Source organism: Pteropus medius, unplaced genomic scaffold (genome assembly GCF_902729225.1).
Source record: "Pteropus medius unplaced genomic scaffold, Ma_sr-lr_union100, whole genome shotgun sequence".
NCBI classification, from domain to species: domain Eukaryota; kingdom Metazoa; phylum Chordata; class Mammalia; order Chiroptera; family Pteropodidae; genus Pteropus; species Pteropus medius.
The window spans coordinates 3,560,942-3,582,454 of NW_024343578.1; the positions used below are offsets into that span (position 1 = coordinate 3,560,942).

The 21,513-nt window shown below is 34.0% G+C and overlaps 1 protein-coding gene across 16 annotated transcripts in view; it reads left to right on the forward strand.

Moving 5' to 3' along the window:
• PBRM1 (polybromo 1) overlaps window positions 1-21,513 on the forward strand; it is a 104,986-nt gene that overhangs the window by 55,160 nt on the left and 28,313 nt on the right. For all 16 annotated transcript variants that reach the window (XM_039867489.1, XM_039867496.1, XM_039867497.1 and 13 more), the window contains 5 exons: window positions 1,004-1,646; window positions 5,565-5,776; window positions 15,659-15,844; window positions 16,722-16,879; window positions 17,511-17,774. In XM_039867489.1, coding sequence (XP_039723423.1) covers window positions 1,004-1,646; window positions 5,565-5,776; window positions 15,659-15,844; window positions 16,722-16,879; window positions 17,511-17,774 — 1,463 coding nt within the window. The remainder of the gene's footprint in view (window positions 1-1,003; window positions 1,647-5,564; window positions 5,777-15,658; window positions 15,845-16,721; window positions 16,880-17,510; window positions 17,775-21,513) is intronic.

The following is a 21,513-nucleotide window of genomic DNA, read 5'->3' on the forward strand; positions in this document are numbered from 1 at the left end:
TTCATCCAGTATTTGATTACCTGGTGGTACAGTTTTTTGGATGGTTTGTCTTGTTTTTTGTTTGTTTGTTTTGTTTTTTGAAAGGATAAAAGCTAGATTTTCTTTCCCTATATTTACAGTTTTCAAAATAATGCATTGGTTTACTAACATCCTTTAACATTTACCCAATTGTTTGTTCATTTTTATAAATCATTAAGAACTACTAGATTTAAGCATATTGTCAAATTTTAACCCATTGTAGTTATTATCTTTATTGATGTTCATTTTGTCCCAGGCTATCTGCTGTGTTCTTTTCTTTTCTTTTTTGCTGCTGTGTTTTTTTGACATTATTATGGTAAGAAGTCATTGATAGAATCTTTACTTTCTAGTGTTACTGGTAAGGTTTATCTTATGTAGACTGGGAATCAGCCATTTGCCATGGAGCTGCTGATATAAGTATTTGAAATCAATATTTCAAAACTAAAGTCTGTATAGTCAAAACTATATAAGAGTATACTGCTACTGCATTGGTCATTATTTCCAGGATTTTTAGTAAACAGACCTAGGAAAGTGTGAGTGTATATGTGTTCTGTTTAAAGATAAAATACATACTAAGTTCATACTGATACTCTAAATTGAGATTCAAGGCTACAAGGTTTTTATTCATTGTTCTTTGTTTTAACATCTGTATCTCTTTTTTGACTCGTGATGAAACTCAGTTCTCAAGGATACCATAGGTGATGGAATTAGAATGTCACATAACTATTTATTTGCTTTATTCTACCTCATTCTTTACTATCTCAACATAGCAGTACTTACTGTCCCACCAAAAATATGATTACTGAAAATAGTTTACATTTTTTTCCGTTTTTTTTTTTCGTTTGTCAGTAGGATATACTACTCTAGAGATAACGCTAATTACCATGTTTCACAAATCACTTGGAATAGTCCCGTTCTACTATGTACAAATTTAGGTTCATTTTTTAAATTTTATCCATTTAACATTAGATCTCTTTTTTTTTAGGTAGGAAGAGTGGCATTTCTCCTAAAAAATCGAAATACATGACTCCAATGCAGCAGAAACTAAATGAAGTCTATGAAGCTGTAAAGAACTATACTGATAAGAGGGGTCGCCGCCTCAGTGCCATATTTCTGAGGCTTCCCTCTAGATCTGAGCTTCCTGACTATTATCTGACCATTAAAAAGCCCATGGACATGGAAAAAATTCGAAGTCACATGATGGCCAACAAATACCAAGATATAGACTCCATGGTTGAGGACTTCGTCATGATGTTTAACAATGCCTGTACATACAATGAGCCTGAGTCTTTGATCTACAAAGATGCCCTTGTCCTGCACAAAGTCCTGCTTGAAACTCGGAGAGACCTAGAGGGAGATGAAGACTCTCATGTCCCAAATGTGACCTTGCTAATTCAAGAGCTTATCCACAATCTTTTCGTGTCAGTCATGAGTCATCAGGATGATGAGGGAAGATGTTATAGTGATTCCTTAGCAGAAATTCCTGCTGTGGATCCCAACTTTCCAAACAAACCTCCTCTTACTTTTGACATAATTAGGAAGAATGTTGAAAATAATCGCTACCGGCGGCTCGATTTATTTCAAGAACATATGTTTGAAGTATTGGAAAGGGCAAGAAGGATGAATCGGTATGTTTTCAAAGCCATTTCTTTTTGAGAAAGTGTGATATTTATTGCAAAACAGAAGAAAGAATTCTGCTTTGATGTACTATTTTATCTTAGGTACATGATTACGGTTCGCGGGGTGCTCTTTTGAATTCTAATTAGCAGAACTAACAAAGCATCTAGATTAACAAGAAGAGAGAGTAAGACAAAATTGAAAAACTGTTGCAAAGCATAAGCTCTTAAAATATAGCCTTTCACAAAACATTTTTTAAAGGATAAAAATTTTATAATTAGAAATAGTAACATGATTTTCTTTTAAAGTTTGAGTTCAGATCAAGCATGCTTTAAATAAAATAGTTCTAAGGTATTGATCAAGATTAGACATTTAAATTTGATCACCATTTTAGGTACCTAAGAAGGCTTTTTTTAATCTCAGATTTAAGTGCCTTCTACAAGCATTAAATGTTCTAAAAGAAGCAATCAAATTTAAATTTCCATCAAACTTAAATTCCCTTTTAATTTTGATTTTTGGTATATCTTTGCCACACAATAATAATATACTCGATTGTTACAACAATTTCACTTCAGCAATTACAGTATGTCTTCTTTGTGCTCTTGGAGTCCCTTGGGGGAATGTAAAAAATTAGAGATACAAACTCTACCTTCTTGGAGCCTATAGTCTATCATGCTGAAAGCTAGACCTTTAGGTAGTTTGTATGGGGTAATTCCAGCTGGGGAATCTGTGAAGCCTGCATTTGCTCTGGATCTTGAAAGAAAAATTAATAGTAATGTTTACTGTTCCTATTAAGCACCTACTCTTTGTAAATCGCTGTGCTAAGCACTTTGTGTAGATAATCACTAACCCTTATAAAAGCCATTCTAGGTAGGTGATAATCTTCCCAGTTTGCATGTGAAGAAGTGCACAAAGAAGTTGTCAAGAGACATATAACTAGTAAGTGTGGTGGCTCTTCTTGTTCCCCACTGTAGAGGGCTAGGACTAAGACAGTTACCGACACCAGTCATGAAACACAGCCATTAATGATAAGACTTGAGCTCTGTGCTCGAAAGCTTGAAGCCTGACAAGTGGGATAGGACCTATGCTTAGGGAAAAATAATATACGAGACAACATATAACAATTTGATATTTAGTAAATGTGGTGGAGTAAGGAAGTCTCTACTAGAGTTCTAAAAGGCTTGAGGCATCAGGGAAGAATGAAAGAATGAGCAGGATTCACATAGGGCAGGAAGTATGAGTAAAAGCACAGGATTAGGAAATGAATATGGTGTGTTTAAGGGACGGGTGGAGTTGGGATCAGATTGGAGAGACCCTTGAGTGACACATTTAGGAAATAGTTCTTATTCTTCAACAGTAGGGATAGAAATAAAAAAGAAAGACCCAAGGAAGGGGTCATCTTGAAGTCAAAATCTACATTCGTTTATTGTTTTCATTTAGTCAACAAATGTTTAGTGAGTGTTTACTTGTTGTGAGCATTATCTGAATGCATGGGATACACCAGTGGACAAAACAGACAAACCTTGCTTTCATGGGAGCTTTGACTTCTGTTCTTGTTCTTAGTTTACATAAACAACCCTTAAGGGTAAAGTCACTCCCCATCCCATTCCTATTACATCTTGAGATCATTTCTGTGAGTCTTCCAAAATACATTTGTCTCTTAGATTATTAGCAACTTTGTTTATCTTGTGTAGGTGACATGATTATTTTAAGAATTAAGCAGATTTGTATCTCTAGGAAATGAGCTCTTTTCATTTGTCTGTTGTTGACATGATTGGTTTTTCTTTTGAGGTCTCAGAGGTAGATTCCAAAGTTCGTTTATATGAGATGGTGATCAGTTTCACTCTGATTCCAGAGCTTTGTTGCAAAGCATAGGGGAAGCCTTTCTTATCGTTATGAATAAAGATCATGTACAGTATTTAGTAATAACCTCGTTCTGCTGAGATGAAGATGAATCAGTTTAGTGAATGATAAACCATGGCTTTATTTACTGCATTGCCAGTAATGTAGATAGATGTCCCAAAAGTATTTAAGTTCATGAATTTAATGAAGTCCATATGCAGTAGATTTCCATGTTGATTTCTAACAGTGTTAATGCTTTTTCACACTTACTCCTACCCACCACTTCTACCCATCACCTAGGACTTCACACCCTGAAATAGAAAGAATCTGAACAGTGAGGCATAGCAGAGAAAAGTTCACTTATGTGACAGTGGTTTTGTCCGTCAGCAGTATTCAATAATACTACAACGCTGACTCGTGCCAGTTGGCCTCTAATTTGGTTTTTCCTAATCTGTTGGCAATATTCCTGGATTAAATGATCTGACTTCCTTGTAGGTAAGGGGCCCATGGGAAAACAAGACAAGGGAAGCACTCAGAACCTCCTGCAATCTTATTTTCTTCTCCCGAATGTCTGCCTTATATATAAGGAATACCTACCAATTAAGAGTAATAAGAGTTATTTTTTTTCTATCTTGAGTTTTTGTTCTTGGACATGCAGGGAACACTTGGCCTCTTAGATTAACAGATTCTTCATAAACTATTTAAATAAATAAGACAGAAAGGATATGTTAGCTGTTTAATGACTCTGTATAAAACTTTCATTACTAAACCACATGACATGATAGAATTATACATTGCCCTTTCATTGTAACACAGATTACTAAAAGTGCATTTTCACTTTTAATATTATACTTAAAATTGTAAGATATTATAAAATGAGTTTTAATTTCTAGTGAACAGTCTTTAGATAGTTCTATTCAGAAAATAGTCATCAAAATAGTGTTGTACGAGTTTATTCCCTTGGCCAGTTTTATTTCGATTGCATTCCTTCAAGTATTAGCATTTTAATAACCAGAATATATTTTGAAAACCGTGTTAGAACATCCATTTTGGTGGTTATTGGCAGTGTTTTCAGATTGTTTGCCATTTTACTTTTTGAAATGAGGAGAAGCATTCTGGAGGCTTCACTAATGTTTGATGCTCTCGTGGTGAGTGTCAGAAGGCAGATGACTGGGCTTGCTATGCCTGCCACATTTCCCTAACCAGAATGTCTCCATAACTGCTGCTAAGAATTTGTCTGTGGTTACCTTTGTGAATAATTTCTCAGACCCTAGTATTCTTAGTTAATAGAATTATATTTAAGCCTTCTTCTAACCAGACTCGATTAGAAATAGTAATAAAATTTCTTTCACTACGAATTCTGAAGTTTATTTTGCCTACTCCTGTCATTTTATAAATGTGGAAAGAGTCTTAAATTTTCAATATGATACAGATTATTTTTTCCATCTCTCACTATGTTACCTCTGCTGGTTCCCCAGAATTATGTAGTTATTTCTAAATAACTAAAGTGAACATTGACTTTAAGACCTATTATCATTATAAGATGCCCTCATGACTTTGCAGTTTAACTGAGTCGTACCAACCTCAGCAACCATGATCTACAAATCCATAAAGAAGAAAGTAGACATTTCCTAAATCTTTTGTTAACACTTTATATAATGTGTTGGTCCCTCAATTAAGAGAAAGTAAAAGTTAATTCAAAGATTAGATGCAAATTAAGTGTCGTGCATGGTGTGGAGCCTAGTATAGTCCTTGATTCTGGCAGCCCCCTTCTGTTACCAAAACCAATGGTTGCATGCACCATGTTTCTCCCCAGGAAACTGAATGAGGCCTTTCCTTTTACATGAGCTGTGCAAGGAGCGAGCCTTCAGAAAAAGAAAATTAGTGGGCATGAGGCTCACCAAGGAAAAATGACTCTTCACATTCTGTTCTAATGAATTTCAAGGAGATACCCTTCTTAGAACTGTGCAGAAGTACCGTTATATCAACTAACACATTAAAGAAGCATTCAGTATAATTTAACATATAATTGCAATGTTTAAAAGAAGCAATTTGTGTGTCAATAGATACTCTTGATGTTGTTATAGGACAGATTCCGAAATATACGAAGATGCAGTAGAACTTCAACAGTTTTTTATTAAAATTCGAGATGAACTTTGCAAAAATGGAGAGATCCTTCTTTCACCAGCACTCAGCTATACTACAAAGCATTTGCATAATGATGTGGAGAAAGAGAAAAAGGAAAAATTACCAAAAGAAATAGAGGAAGATAAACTAAAACGAGAAGAAGAAAAAAGAGGTTGGTTTCTCTTCATTTTATTAGTATGAAGAAATAGTATACTTTTTCTAGCTGGTTTTATAATTAGCTGTGGAGAAGAGTCTTATTTGTGTAAATGAAGACTCAGGGTGTTGATTCTTAATAGACATGGTGAGATGAAAATGCTTTTAGTAATTTAGTCATCAGATGAAAAGATTTAAAGTTACATGTGACACAGCTGTTATCCTAATATTTCAGGAACAGAGTCAATAAATTCACAATTATGGGAGCTTAATACCTCTTAATACTGCTATTGGTATATGAAAACCTGGGGGCCCACCTGGGGCTAGAAAGCATTCTTAGCAGTGAGTGCATCAAGGTTCTGCTCCATCATTCAGCAGCATGGCTTTCCTCGTACAGACTCTAGGCCAGATAAGTAGATGATTTTTTGGCTGAACCTCATAAGTAGGAGAAAAAATTTTTTTGATTGTATCAACCTAAAGCTGTTAATTTGAGTCACTTGCCAGCAGTTAGAAATATTTTGACAGTAGGAATTTTTATTAGAAATTCAGTAATTTCTGATAAAGGTCAAATTCACATAGATACCTAGAATGACTTTCTAAGAGTTATATTAGGCTTTAGCATCAAATCTGCTTCTTAGGGGTTTTTTAGCAAGTTTTCATAAGCAAGGGCATATACAAAAAAGAGGAACCTATTCAATGAAAAATAATAATTTTATCAGCATAAGGATACCTGTAAAACCCAGCAACTCTGCTGCCAGAGGGATATACTCATTCAGGATAATGATGCGCGGAGGGGCGGAGGTCTGTATCCTTGCCAACTAAAAGTGATGGATGGAGAAATGAACTGAGTAACCTGCAGCTTTACTAGCTTGAGGTGACAATGAGGTTGAGGAATATCTTGGAAATTAGCCATAGAAGGGCTGAGATAAGCTCTCCACACATTTTCTTAGATAACTGGAAAACTGCATGTGCAAGGGAGATATGAGTATCGGACAAAAGAAAAATGCAAGGGATACTCGGAAGTTGGTTACAACTTTGAATGCCTCCCTCAAGCCACATACAGATCAGTCATCAGAGGGTGAATCCTTACAAGTTTGAGGTACTTGAGTATGGTCATCACCTAAATCATTGGCTGATCCTTAGCTATGCTATGCAGATTTAAGAGTAACCCTTTGTGTCATGTATCCTAGTATATTTACAATGGGATTTTCAGAGGAGAGAAGAGAAAGAAAGGGGGAGAAAAGTATTTGAGCACATAATGGCTGAAAATGGCTCAAATTTGATGAAAAACGTTAACTTACATCCCCAAGAACACCAAGTAAGAAAACCCAAAGAGAACCACATCTAGATACACCATAATCAGACTGCTAAAGGAAAAATCTTGAAAGGAGCAAAACTACTAATCATGTCCAAGAAAACAATGTTATGGTAATGGGTCATAAGAAATAACAGAGGCCAAAAAGCATGGAATGATATTCAGATTGCTGAAAGGGAAAAAAACTGAACCAAGAATTTTATATCCAACAAAACAGTGTTTCAAAAATAAAGCTGAAATAAGACATTTCCAGATAAACAGAAACAGTGAATTCATTGCTGGCAGATCTTCTCTAAAAGGAATACTAAAAGAAGAGCTTTGGGCCAAAAGAAAATGATACCAAGTGGTAAATCAGATTCACAAGTAGTGAAGAGTATTAGAAATGGTAAATATGTGGGTAAATATAAAAGACTGTGTCTGTATTTTTTTCACTTAATTTCTTCTGAAAACAGATTGTTAAAAGAATAATTACAATACATTATTAGGTTTATAACATTTATAGAAGTAAGTACAGTGGGTCCTTGAATAATGTCATTTCATTCAACGCCATTTCATTGTAATGTTAATGAAATGCCATAGGAACTTAATTCTTGTTCGTATCGATCAAAAACTAGTTTTGATATACATCATTTTGCTTGAGGTTGCAGAACCTATCGACACTAAGTAAGGACTTACTGTATATGACAGTACTAGTGCAAAGTAATGGCGCTGTATTGGAGTGAAGGTGCACTATTTAATGAAATTAAGTCATATTAACCTGAAGTAGTAGATAGTGATAAGTTAAATATGCATATTGTAATATCACTAAAAAAATAGCAAAAAAAGTCAACAGGAGAATTAAAATGATAGTCCAAAAATATTTGCCTAACACAAACGAAGGCAGTAGAGGAGGAAGAAAGGAACAAAAAGACGAAAGATACATAAAAAGCAAATAGAATCCAGTCATATCAATAATTACCTTATATATTGTGAATAGATTAAACACTCCAAAATGCATAGATTATTAGACTGTATTTAAAAAGTAAGATCCAACTATATGCTGTCTATAAGAGAATTATTTCAAAGACACAAATAGGTCGAAAGGAAACGGAGGGGAAAAGATAAACCATGAAAATAGTAACAGTGAATTAGAGTGGCTCTATTAATATCAGATAAATAGACTTTGAGAGAAGAAATAATACTAGAGATAAAGAGGGACATTTCATAATGTTAAAGGGGTCAAGACTTTGGGAACATGTAATATTCGTAAATGTATACACACTTAACAGTAGAGTGCCAAAATATAGGAAACAAAAACTGACAGAATCAAAAAGAGAAATATGTCAGCAATTATAGTCTCAATACTCCTTTCTCAGCAACTGACAAACTAGACCAAAAATCAGGAAAAATAAAGAAGATTTGAATAGCATTGCTATTGACTGAATGTTTGTGTTATAGCCTAATCTCCAAGGTGATGGTATTTGGAGGTAGACTCTTTAGAAAGTAATTAAGTTTGGATGTCGTCATGAGAGTAGAGCCACCACGTTGGGATTAGTGCCATTATAAGATTAAGAGCAAGGAGACAGCTATCTATGAACCAGAGAGTGGGCTCTCACCAGACACTGAATCTTTGGCACCTTGCTCTTGGACTTCCTAGCCTCCAGATCTGTGAGAAATTAATGTTTGGTGTTAAAGCCACCCAGTGTATGATGGGTTTTGTTATAGCAGCCTGAGCTGACTAAGACAAGGACTGTCAACCAACTTCACCTAACGTGTAAATGTGTAAACACCCAGGGACTGCAGTATACATATTCTTGAGCACTCATGGACCATTATCTAGGATAGACCATATATGCTAGGTCATAAAACAAGTCAAAAAATTTAAAAGGATTGAAAATCATACCAAGTTCTCTGGATACAATGGGATTAGATTAGAAATCAGCAACAGAAAAAAAAATTGGAAAATCCCTAAATATTTAAAAATTAGACAGTACACTTATAAATAACCCATAGATCAAAGAAGACGTAACAAAGGCAATTTAAAATATCTTGAACTGAATGAAAATGAAAACACAACATACTAAAATTTATGGGATGTAGCTAAAGAGATTCTTAGAAGGAAATTTGTAGCTTTAAACATGTATATTAGAAAGCAGTAGACTTTACAACAATTTCAGTTTTGAACATCACCTGCTAGAACCCTTTGGGGAATCTTGGAGCAGCTTCAGGCTGTGACTAGACTTCCAATAGACTCACCAAAGAAACTTAATCTAACTTCGACCCTGGAGTCTTCTCAGATGCCCAGTGAATAAGATTCAACTGGCTCTCAAACTGTCTCAGAAATACTAGCAAAGAACGTTAGTAACTTGACTCTCAACTTTAGTACAAAATTCTCTTCCCTTCTTTCAGAATGTTTACCCCAACAGCAGGACAGAAAGAACTTATAGGAGCTAGGGCTGGGTCAAGGCATACTCTACAGTATGCCTTGGAGGAGACATAGATTAAGGATATTAGCAACTGCTCAGAAAGAAAGGATGTAAAAGATGTTACAAGTTATTAGATACTACACCCTGTCTCAGCTTTGAAAAGACCCACAGGAGAGGAAAACTGAGATTGGATCAAGATTCAGAAGATTTAGATGTAGTTGTCATTATTGCCTATATCATAGAGATCCTTCTGATACTATTAGTATGGAGACTAATTATAACATGGAGTCAATTTAACCATAAACCTTATTCTTCTGTTTTGTTTTTTTTTTTCTTGGCAGTAGTTACTTAGGGGAAACTAATCTATGCTAGGACAGACAGTATACCAGTATTTTGATAACCTATGATATAAGTTTTGCGATGTCTCTTTTTCTTGCATCTCATGTCTACTTTGATGCCAGTAACTTATAAGGAGTCTATGTAGTTTATATTCAAATGACTTCAGTATACTTCAGTTCTACTTTTTTATCTGACCCAAAGTGGCACTAATAGGTCTTGAGTATTGCCAGTGTATTTTAGAAGCCAGAAGTCAGGAAGTTAAAATCCACCACCAAGAATTAGAAGCAAGTAACTTTTGTGGAAGGAATGTAAAAAAGAAAACATTGGGTGGTTTGACTAGAGCATAGTTAGGGCAGGATGCCTTAACAAGATTCTCTGGTTTTCAAAAATTTGAATTGTAACAATTTTTTTGATGTGCTGTTTCAATTTTTAGTAGTAAATAAATGTGTGTATAGGGGATCTTTTTTAAAAAGGCAGTAAATATCTAAAAATCTGTGCTTCTACCTCAAGAAATTAGAAAACAAATCCGAAGTAGAGGAAATAATAAAGAGCAGAATGGAAATGAACGAAAGGGGAAAACAAAACAAAACAGAAAATGCCAGTGCTATAATGGATATAATGTTTGGATCCACGTTTCTACTTACAAAACTTTATATAGAAATTTTTAAAGTTTTATTGACACTTTTCCCGTCAATGCAAAAATAATGACAGCTGCTCCTTGAATTACTCATGGTAGTTCACAAAGTGTGGCCTTTAGGCAAGAAGCATCAGCATCATCTGAGAACTTGTCAGAAATACAAATTCTGTGGTCCCACTTCAGACTTACCAGTTCAGAAACTCTGAGGGTGGGACCCAGCAGTCTATGTTCTAACAGGTCCCATAGGTGGTTCTGATGCACACTCAAATCTGAGAATCACAGCTATAAGTCCTTAGATTTAACGAGGGGAGGAGCCAGAATTACGCACCTGCCTTTCTTGGTGGATTAACAAGGTATGTGAACCCATTATCTGATATGGTGGTACATTCTAGAAAAAAGGCAGTACTGACATTTTAAAGACTATTGGTCACTGCCCTTGACTGATTTTTAGCTACTAGAAATATTTCCAGTGATTTAATATCTGAAGAAGACCTATAGTAGAGCCACATAAAGAAAAAGACAGTAGGAGATTTTCATTCCTTTCCTATCACTGTACCTATTTCATGAGCCTCAGGGCCTTTGCTAACTAGAAGAAAGGGGAGCCCTGCTGCATAGAACTGCTTTCTTAGGCTGTCAGATCCTCCCTGTTAATACCTCTTTTTTTGCACTAGCTCAGACCACATTTCTCAGCAGTGTGACTAGAAGTAGGTAAGTAGTGGTGCTTTGCCATAGAATACGAGGTCAGCACTGAAAGGACTGAGTAAGAAAGGCCGTAGAAATGGTACTCTGAGCGTTATTGTAACTAGTTATTTCTAGTCATTAGCGCACTATGGTCTGCTTCAGATCTTCCTGTCAGGTTAATTCTTGAATATTAAGGGCAGCAAAATACCAGAAAGTAGGATGGTGGATGTATAAATCAGCCTTCTCTGTTGTTAAGCCATAGAGGAGGTTTCTTAATAATCGATGGAAACCGAGGGAAAACATAAGATCTCACACACTGCTTTTATATTAAATACAGAACTAACTGCTCACATGAGAATAAGTAAGCACAGATAAAACAACACAAAGGACTTTCACTTAAACTGGGAAGATAGTACACAAGTGCCTGCTGCTACTCCTTCCTAAAACACTTCTAAAATGCTGGAAAGGTGATTTTAAAACAAAAGACATAAACACAGAAGTATTCTCCTTTCTCAAAAAAAGTATATGAAAACAATGGAAGAAGAGATAATGGCAATTAAAATTTGAAAGCTAGAAAATGAATGGATAAATTGCTAACACTGGCTTCAGTGCCTGCATTGGATGAAGATCTTAAGCAAGCCATTTCCTGTCTAGAAATGCCCAGGGATAAGAATTTCAGGTATTCCTGAAAATGGAGGGGCATGTGGGGCTTAGAACAGAGGATTAATTGAAAGTCTAAATTTAAAGTTACTGAACCTCCGTATCACCTTCTGAACCCTCCCTATGACTGTTCATCCTGCAGAGTCTAGACCTAGGGACACCAACAAGACCTAAGGGTAGGGTTACAGTTCTGAAGATGGAAATTGTTAAAGGATTTATACTAAATAGTGAGGCCCCTAGCCCTCTTAACTACATAGCTCCTAGATTGCTGACAGTCAGGCTTATAGTTCCAAGAACAGATTTTTTTCTCTTGAGAAATGGACCAGGCAATGGGGGAAAAGTGAAGACAATAACATCTGGAGGCCTCCAATGAAATCCATCAGTCAACCAGCTCTACATAGAGTGCTCTTAATCACTTTTAGCACTTCGCATTTATTTTTATTTTATTTTTATTTTCATTTTTTTAACACCTACAGCACCTGCTATTCCGAGGTGGTCTCCCATCCAAGTACTAACCAGGCCCTGCTTAACTTCTGAGATCAGGCACATTCAGGGTGGCATGGCCGGAGACAGCACTTCGCGCTTAAATAGGAACGGGTATTTATTTAAATAAGACCAATTTAAGGAAAAGCTCTAAGATATAGAGAACAAAACAAAAAGAAAAAATTACCTTGGAAGAAACAAAATAAAATGAAAGCAGGAGGAAAAAACATAAAACTAAACTAAAATTGAGACCTTCGGAGAGATGACACTCATTTTGGAAATTAAAAATATGGCACACCCACAGAATGAGAGAAAATATTCACAAATCATATATCTGATAAGTATCTAGCAGAATATAAAAAGGACTCCTACAATTCGACAACAAAACAACATAAATAAAAAATGGCAAACGATTTGGATAGACGTATCTAAAGAAATTATACAAATTGCTGTAAGCACATGAAAAACATGCTCAAAATCGTTAATCATTAGAGTAATGCAAATCAAAACTTCAATGAGATACCCTTTAGGATGGCTGTTATCAAAAAAAAGGAAAATAACAGGAGTGGTGCAGATGTGGAGAAATTGGAACCCTTATACACTGCTAGTGGAAATGTAAAGTGGTACAGCCACTATGAAAATAATTTGGCAGTTCTTTAAAAAGCTAAGCATTGAATTACCATATGACCCATTAGTTCCACTTCTAGAACTGAAAGCAGGAACTCGAACGGATACTTGTATACCAGGGTTGGTAGCAGCATTCACAGTAGCCAAAAGGCAGATGCAACTCAACTGTTGACAGATGAATGGATAAATTGTGATAAATACACACAATGGAATATTCAGCCATAAAAAGTAATGAACTGACACAGCTGCAACATGGATGAACCTTGAAAACATGCTCAATGAAATAAGCCAGACATAAAAGGACAAATATTGTATGATTCCACTTATATCAGGTACCTAGAATAGCAAATTCAGAGACAGTAGATTAGAGGTTACCAGGGCTAGAGGGCAGAGAAATGGGGAGTTAATTTTTAATGGTTGTAGAGTTTCTGTTTGGAGTAAAAGTTTGGAAATAGATAGTGGTTTTAGTTGGACAACATTGTGAATGTAATTAATGCCGCTAAATTACACACTTAAAGGCTGACCAAAAATGACAAATTTTATGTGATTCTATATTTTACCACGATTTAAAAAAAAAAAAAACATATACCCAAAACCATTGAATTGTATATAGGTAAGTTATATGATGTGTGAATTATATCTCAGTAAAGCTGTTAAAAAATGATCACAGAGAATGGGAGGATAAGATTGATGTTGTTTAACAGTACAAACTTGAAACAAGTAGTAAATAAGCCATAGATTTAATGCACATTATAATGAATATAGACAACAGTATTGTACTATAAACATGTAATGTGATAGACATTGCTGTAATGGCAATAATGTATAAATGTATCAAAGTAACGTTTGTACATTTTATATTTACATATTATATGTTAAATGTATTCAATTAAAAAGTTTTCAAAGATAAAAAGGAAACATTTAGAGAAGGAAACATTTAGAAGATAAAGTTGAAGAAATCTCCGAAGGAGTAGAACAACAACAAATGGAAATGAAGAAAGAAAAAAACAACTAAAGAATCAGTCCAAGAGACCCAGAATCAAATAACTGCAGGACTCAGTTCTGCTGAGTTTTGTGCCACTACACACACTTGCGCGTGCGCACGCACACACACACACACACACACACACATAAATAAATAAAACAAGGATCCCCTTTTTTCCACTTTCCAAAAGCATTTTCTCTCCGAGCCTTCGGCTGCCAAGTTGTTGTCTGTTTCTCTACCAACAGTCTATTCAAAGCAACCTAGGAAAATTTTCTGTCATGCTCCTCAAAATTCTTTTATTTGCTGCTTACTACTCAATTCCAAAGTTACTTCCATATTTTTTTAGATATTTGTTAACAGTAACATTCTTCTACCAGGTACTCAAACCTCATTATTTAAATTATCTAAATTATGTGTATGAATGAGGCTCTGAGTGTGATCTATCCTGGGACACAATTCCTCTCCATTTGCGGACCTGTAAAGCTAAAAATAAATAAATAAACAGTGATGGGACATGAATAAGATAACAATTAGAGACATTCCCATTCAAAGGGAGAAATGGAAAGAAAAAAAAGCCATCAATTTCAAGCAATTTTGAAATCCAGCCAGGCAGACTTCGTTAGGTTTGAGGCTAGGAAATAGTCCTCTGAGGCTTAGTACTCTGCCCTCCAAAGCATTTTTTTTTTTTTCATGAAAGGCAGCACATGTTTGCAGCTGCATTATTTAATCAGCCTGTTTTCCTGTCTCTAGAATTTGGGGGGTTTAACATCCTTCTTTCATTTTGTACTCTCTATGCCCTTTCAGCCCAATTGACAGTACTCCTACCAGTATAAAATTCTCAAGAACCTTGTGAATTAGCTGTGTATGTTACAGGGATTCATTTGATTAATGAACTACTAAATAACATTTTCCACCAAAATTGGCAAAGCTTTAACAAAATTATAAGGGTCTAGTATACCAGTGTTAGAGAGAGAATGGAGAAATTGACCCCTTGTAAGCCAAACAGTGAGGGACTTAAATTGGTATAGACTTTTAGGGGTCAGTTTGGATATGTGTTAAAAAACATTTAAAATGTTTATTTCCAGCCGTTCCATTTATGGAAAATTATCCTAAGGAGTTTATCAAAGATATGGGCAGAGCTTTATTCTCCAAAAAAAAAAGAACAAAAATAAACACAACATGGTATTTGCAAATGATGGCTTATACTGGACTCATTAAAAAGTCTTATTTAAAAAAATAAAAATCTTGTTGAAAAGCATTTAATCTCAGGGGAAATGTTCATGATATATTAAGTGTATACATATACAGTTTATAGTATATTATGTAATGTACATATTGCATATTTCCTCAATTCTGATTCCGTTAGTTGTGCCATAGCCATGTAATAACTATTAGAGAAAAAAATTTCTGAGGCATTAAGATGCAGATGAAGTACATATGAGATTATCTCTAGGATTACATGATTTCCAAATGAACTGTTTAATTCCTTATACCTTTCTGTATCCAGAATGACTACATTGAGCTTATGTTATTATAATAATTATTTTGTAGATCCTTTATGTAATTATTCAAATTAATGGCAGTTGGTTGTAATTCAAGAAGGTAATTTTGAATAGAGGCTATTGGGAATGTGGATATGATACTCTTTGTCTTGAATCATGCCTTTGAATGTCTAGAAAAGAATTAGTATGTATTAGTATGTGTTGTTTGAATCCTACATCTAATTACAACATCCCTTTAATGAGAATCTTCTGTCATTTTTACCTAAGAGGCTGAAAAGAGTGAAGATTCCTCAGGTTCTGCAGGTCTCTCAGGCTTACATCGCACATACAGCCAAGACTGCAGCTTTAAGAACAGCATGTACCATGTTGGAGATTATGTCTATGTGGAGCCTGCAGAAGCCAACCTACAACCACATATAGTCTGTATTGAAAGGCTGTGGGAAGATTCTGCTGGTAAGTTTATTTTAAATCAAAGGACAGGTTAGTGAAATGTGACTGTTTTACTTCTTGGTCCTCAGGAAAGAAAATTATAACTCAGACATTTTTTATCTTCTAATAATAGTTCTACAATCTATAAATAAGCACCCACTATATGAAAAATATAGGATTTGGCACTATGGAGCAGTGGCATAGTTGAATCAAAAGCAGTGTAATGACTACTTGAAGTCTGATTGAAAATTATTCGTTCAACTGCTATTTATTAAAAATACACCATGAGCCACACTCTGTAAGATGGCAGAGATTCAGAGGAACAAAGGGCTCATGTTTTGCCCCTGGCAAAACCACTTCAGTAAAAATCACAAATTATTATAGAGAGACATGTGCCTTGGCTTAGAATTTGATTTTGAAAAGGCTTCCTAGAACAGTTGCCTTTAATTTGAAACATGAAGAATGAATGGGAGTTAACGAAGCCAAAAGCAGGCAGAAATGTGATCCAAGCAATTCATTTCTTTCAGCCATTCATATGAAATAGTTTTGTATTCTTTCACCTGAGTGCTAAATATGTCCTTCAGTATATCTGTATCCTTATTAAAGCACACAGCTTTAGTTGTGTCCTGACCCTAGCATAGTAGAGCAAATCTCATCACCTTCCTCATTCTGTATTTTATACACCTTTTAATATGAGGGGGAAGCAGCACTTTTAGACCTTGTTATACTTCATTATTTTAAAGTATTATTGCTTTTAAGATGATTAGATTAAGGAACCGTGGCCTAAAAAAGCACATTGGTAGGTTCCGGCCATGACAGAATGGATGAAGTATTTGCTCATTTTGCAAAGTGTATGTGGTTTCTGTTAATGGTAAATTCTCTCCCTCTTTTTGTTTTTGAGGCGAAAAATGGTTATATGGCTGTTGGTTTTATCGGCCAAATGAAACATTCCATCTGGCTACACGAAAATTTCTAGAAAAAGAAGTTTTTAAGAGTGACTATTACAATAAAGTTCCCGTTAGCAAAATTCTGGGAAAATGTGTGGTCATGTTTGTCAAGGTAAGAAACTTTAGTTCCAAAGTATAAATAATCCCAAGAGAATAAAACTTACAAACAAAAAGTTTATATTTACAAAATTAGAAGCTCTGTTTTAAACTGTTTGAAAAAAATTTTAAGCTGTGTTCATATGGCTGTACATAGATTTAAGAAGAAATTAAGTTGAATATAAAGGTAAAGACTATTTGTTGCTTCCACTATGTAGCTGTATATAATCAGCTTAAATTTTTTTATATCGGCGGGCTAATTTTTAAGGATAACATTTTTGGAAAGATCATTATAGACTGGCAGTGTGGCAGTTTTTAGATAATAATGTTACTTTCTGTGTATATCTATCTGATACAAGCACATGAGCCCTGCCCACAGCATTAAGGAGCATTAGAGCTGTATGAAATACTAACATATTTTCAAAAAGGCAGTTGTTAGGCTAAAATAAGCTAAAGAGTATATATTTAATAAAGTCATTCTGAAGTAAGAAAATGCTACTAGATCCCTAGCCATTCACCATTTGTTGTTAACTTTCAGAAAGTCTTAACAGTTTAACTTTTGTTCATTTGATTGGTGTGTATTTTTGTTTCTTTTGGATGATGACTTTTCAAAAAAATTCATCTAATTTTATTCTTATCTCCCCCAGGAATACTTTAAATTATGCCCAGAAAACTTTCGTGATGAGGATGTTTTTGTCTGTGAATCACGGTATTCTGCCAAGACCAAATCTTTTAAGAAAATTAAACTGTGGACCATGCCCATCAGCTCAGTTAGATTTGTTCCTCGAGATGTACCCTTGCCTGTGGTCCGAGTGGCCTCTGTATTTGCAAATGCAGACAAAGGGGATGATGAGAAGAACACAGACAACTCAGAGGACAGTCGAACCGAAGAAAATTTTAACTTGGAAAAGGTCTGTAGATAATAGCCTCACAGAAGAGAATTTCACATTTCAAAATATCTATTCCAGAAAATAAATTAATGAAGTATTCAAATTCAGCATTAGAAAAAGAAAAACAATATAAAACCTTAGCCCAGCAGAAAGAAGGAAACTATAAAGGAAAGACAGAAATTAATACTTAGAAAACAGAACAGTAGAATTTAAAAGTAAATCCAAGTTCTGCTAATACTTTTATGAGTTTAATGAGGTATACTACCAACTATCCTAATAAAAAAGAAGGGAATTAAGCTTAGACATGCAAAATGTGGAAGAAATTTAAAGACTTAAAATAAAGTTGTATTAATAAATTTGAAAACATAAAATAATTTTCTAGGATAATTACAAATTACTAAAGTGAAATATAGAAGAGTTTTAACATAGTGGACAACAGCATGAAGAAAATTTTAAAAATGTCAGAGAGCTAATCTCAAAGTACTCAGGTCAGATAATTCCATAGGTGGATTATTTTAACCCTTTAAGAGACCTATAATTACAATGTTGCTTAGATTATTTCAGAGCACGGAGAACAAAGAAACTTCTCAGTTTGTTGTTCAAAGCCAGTATAATTTTGATTCCAAAGCCTGACAAAATAAAAACAAAAATTATAGTTCAGTCTCACAAATATTGATGCAAAATATACTTGAGGAGAAAAGTATTTTTATAAGTGAAATCAAATTATTTGACCAAATAGAAGGGAGTTCATTCTAAGAATGTAAGAATTGTTCAAAGTTAGGAAAACTCACTAATACATTTTATTATATTAATAGATTAAAGGAGAAGTTATTTGTTAAAGAACACTACCTGTCTTGATTTCTTTAACTTTTTAGTTGGATATTTCCTCAAAGTGATTTTTTTAAAATTATTTTTGTACCTCATGCCTAAAAAGCCTGTAAAAGAAATTTCCTTTCAAATTATGCACATTCCAGAGATGCTTCCTATACCATTATTTATATTTTTCTGAAAGTAGCCAATGTAGGCAAACAAAAGTAATGAAAATGTTGACAATAAAGAGGCAAGATTATTTTTGCAGATAATGGGGGAGAGATTAACTGAAAAGTTTTTGAAACAGTTCAACAATTAGAAATTTCAAACTCTATATACAATAGCTTTCTTATATAAATAATTCTTAAGACTTTCAAAGGTAAAATGAAAACATAAAACATACTTTAGCAATTATTAGAAAAAAATATATGGAAGAAAATATCTAATTCATATTAACAACAAAATAGATTAAGAAATAACCTTAAAAGGAATATATAGAACATGTGAGAAGACAATCATTTTACTGAATGATGTAAAAGACTTGAGTAAATTGTTTTTGAAATTAGACAAAATTATTCTAGCATTCTTATGAAAGAATAAATATGTGGCAGTTGCCAGAAAAAGAAGAAAAAAAGAATAATCAAGAATTTTGCACTAACAGACATTACATTTTACATAACTACATTTAAAAAAATGAGTTATTAGCTTAGGACTAGCTAATGGAAGAAATAAGCTTTTCCTAAATGAAGTCCAGAATATAAAGGTAGTATTTTAAATCAGCAAGAGAAGTTGGAATCAAATGATACTGGAAAAACTGGTAACTATTTGAAAAAGAAAAATGAAAAAAAATCTGAACTCTCCCTCACTTTATATTCAACAATAAATAAGGTATAAACATTTAAAAAAAAAAAAAAAACAGTGCTAGTTTCTAACATAAGTACATTTGCTATATTTACCTATAATCTTTTATTCATTTATAAGCTTGGGATGGGTCCTTTCTGTGCTTGATATAAAACCCAGTAGCCATAAAAGAAAAAAATCATTTTGATCATTTTATCAATTTGCAATTGAAAATATCAATTAGTTTAATAAAACAGTCTAAGGACTACTATTTCTAATGTTCAAAGAGCTCTTTGAAGTCTAGGGGAAAAGTAAATCTAGAAAAATGGGCAAAGTACAAAACAGATCATTTATAGAAGGAAGGCATCCAAAAGACATAAGAAAATGTGTTAATCTAATAGTTTTTAAAATGCCTAACATATTGGCAAGAGTTCTAAAGACTGATAACACATGCAGCCTTGTCTGGGGCACCACACTCTCATCTCCCATTGATGACATTCCCTTTGACCATGCAGTTTAATGAAAGGGAATGTGCTCCAACATAGTCCTCACCAAGGATTTTCTTCAAGGGTTGATATTGTTTGTAAAAGCAAAATTCCTAGGCTAACCCAAATGCCCATGAATAGGCATTAAGTTCTCATACATCCATATAATGCAAACTGTGCGGCCAATGAAAGGAATAAAGTAGGTCTAATATAGTAACATTGAAAATTTTCCAAGTTATGTGGAAAAAAGATGTTAATAAGTAATAGGTTGTAGAATAGTATGTGTTTCCATCATTATTCAAAAAAAAAACTAAAAAATATATATTTGTACATATGAATGTGAAAACAACATGCAAAAACTGTATTTTAAACTGGGTGGTTATCCGGGGATACATCACAGGAGACTTTGGTTTTTTAAGTTTTACATGCCCTAATGTTTGAATTATTTCCAACAAATATACTTCTTTTATATAATCAAGAAAGACAAAGTTTTTAAATTGTTAGTAAAAAGTGGAAAAAATCGAATTCTTACTGTCTAAGGGGAAAATATCTATATTTTAGTGTCCTAACACATGCTATTTCTTACATTTTACCAATATATATGAGAATTATAGACATTAATTTTAAAAGAAGAAATACCAGTGGACACCAATGTGGGAATTAACTTAGATTTCTTATTTTTATTATTAGAATTTGTAAGTTCTCAGGATCCTCTCCATGTATAAGTTACTTTTTTCTCATTATTTTGATATTGCATGGCCAAGACAAGTTATTTTAGGAACTCTTTTAAAGAATTATTTTAGAACAAAACCCATTCCTAAAAATAAAGGTATTCTTTTTTTTAATTATAGATTACGTACAGGATTATATCATTTTCAGGTACACAGCAGTGATTCAACACTTAGGAAATGATCACCATGATAATAAGTCTAGTCACTTATGTCACTGTACAGAGTTATTATGATACTATTGGCTGTATTTTCTGTCTTGTACATTACATCCTCAAGACTTTTTTATCTTATAATTGGAAGTTTGTACCTCTTAATCTCCTTCACCTTTTCAGCCACCCCTCTGGAAACCCATCAGTTTTGTTCTGTGTCTGTAAGCTGTTTCTGTTTTCTTTTGTTTCTTCTGTTTTTTAGATTCCACATATAAGTGAAATCATAGTATTTATCTTTCATTGTCTCACTTATTTCACTTAGAGTAATGCTCTCTAGGTCTGTCCATGTTGCAAAGGACAAGATTTCATTCTTTTGTATGGCTGAGTAGTATTCCAACATATACACACACTCCATTTTCTTTATCTGTGGGTGGATACAGGTTGCTTTCATATCTTGGCTGCAGTGAACACAGGGATGCAATATCTTTTCAAGTTAGTGCTTTTGTTTTCTTCAGATAAATACTCAGAAGTGGAATTGCTGGATGGTATGATAGTTCTTTATTTTTTTGAGGAACCTCCTTACTGTTTTCTATAGTGGCTGCACCAATTTGCAATACCACCAACAGTGCATTAGGGTTCCCTTCTCTTCACATCCTTGCCAGTACTTGTTATTTGTTATCTTTTTGATAATAGCCATTCTGACAGGTGTGAGGTGATATCTCATGTAGTTTTAATTTACATTTCC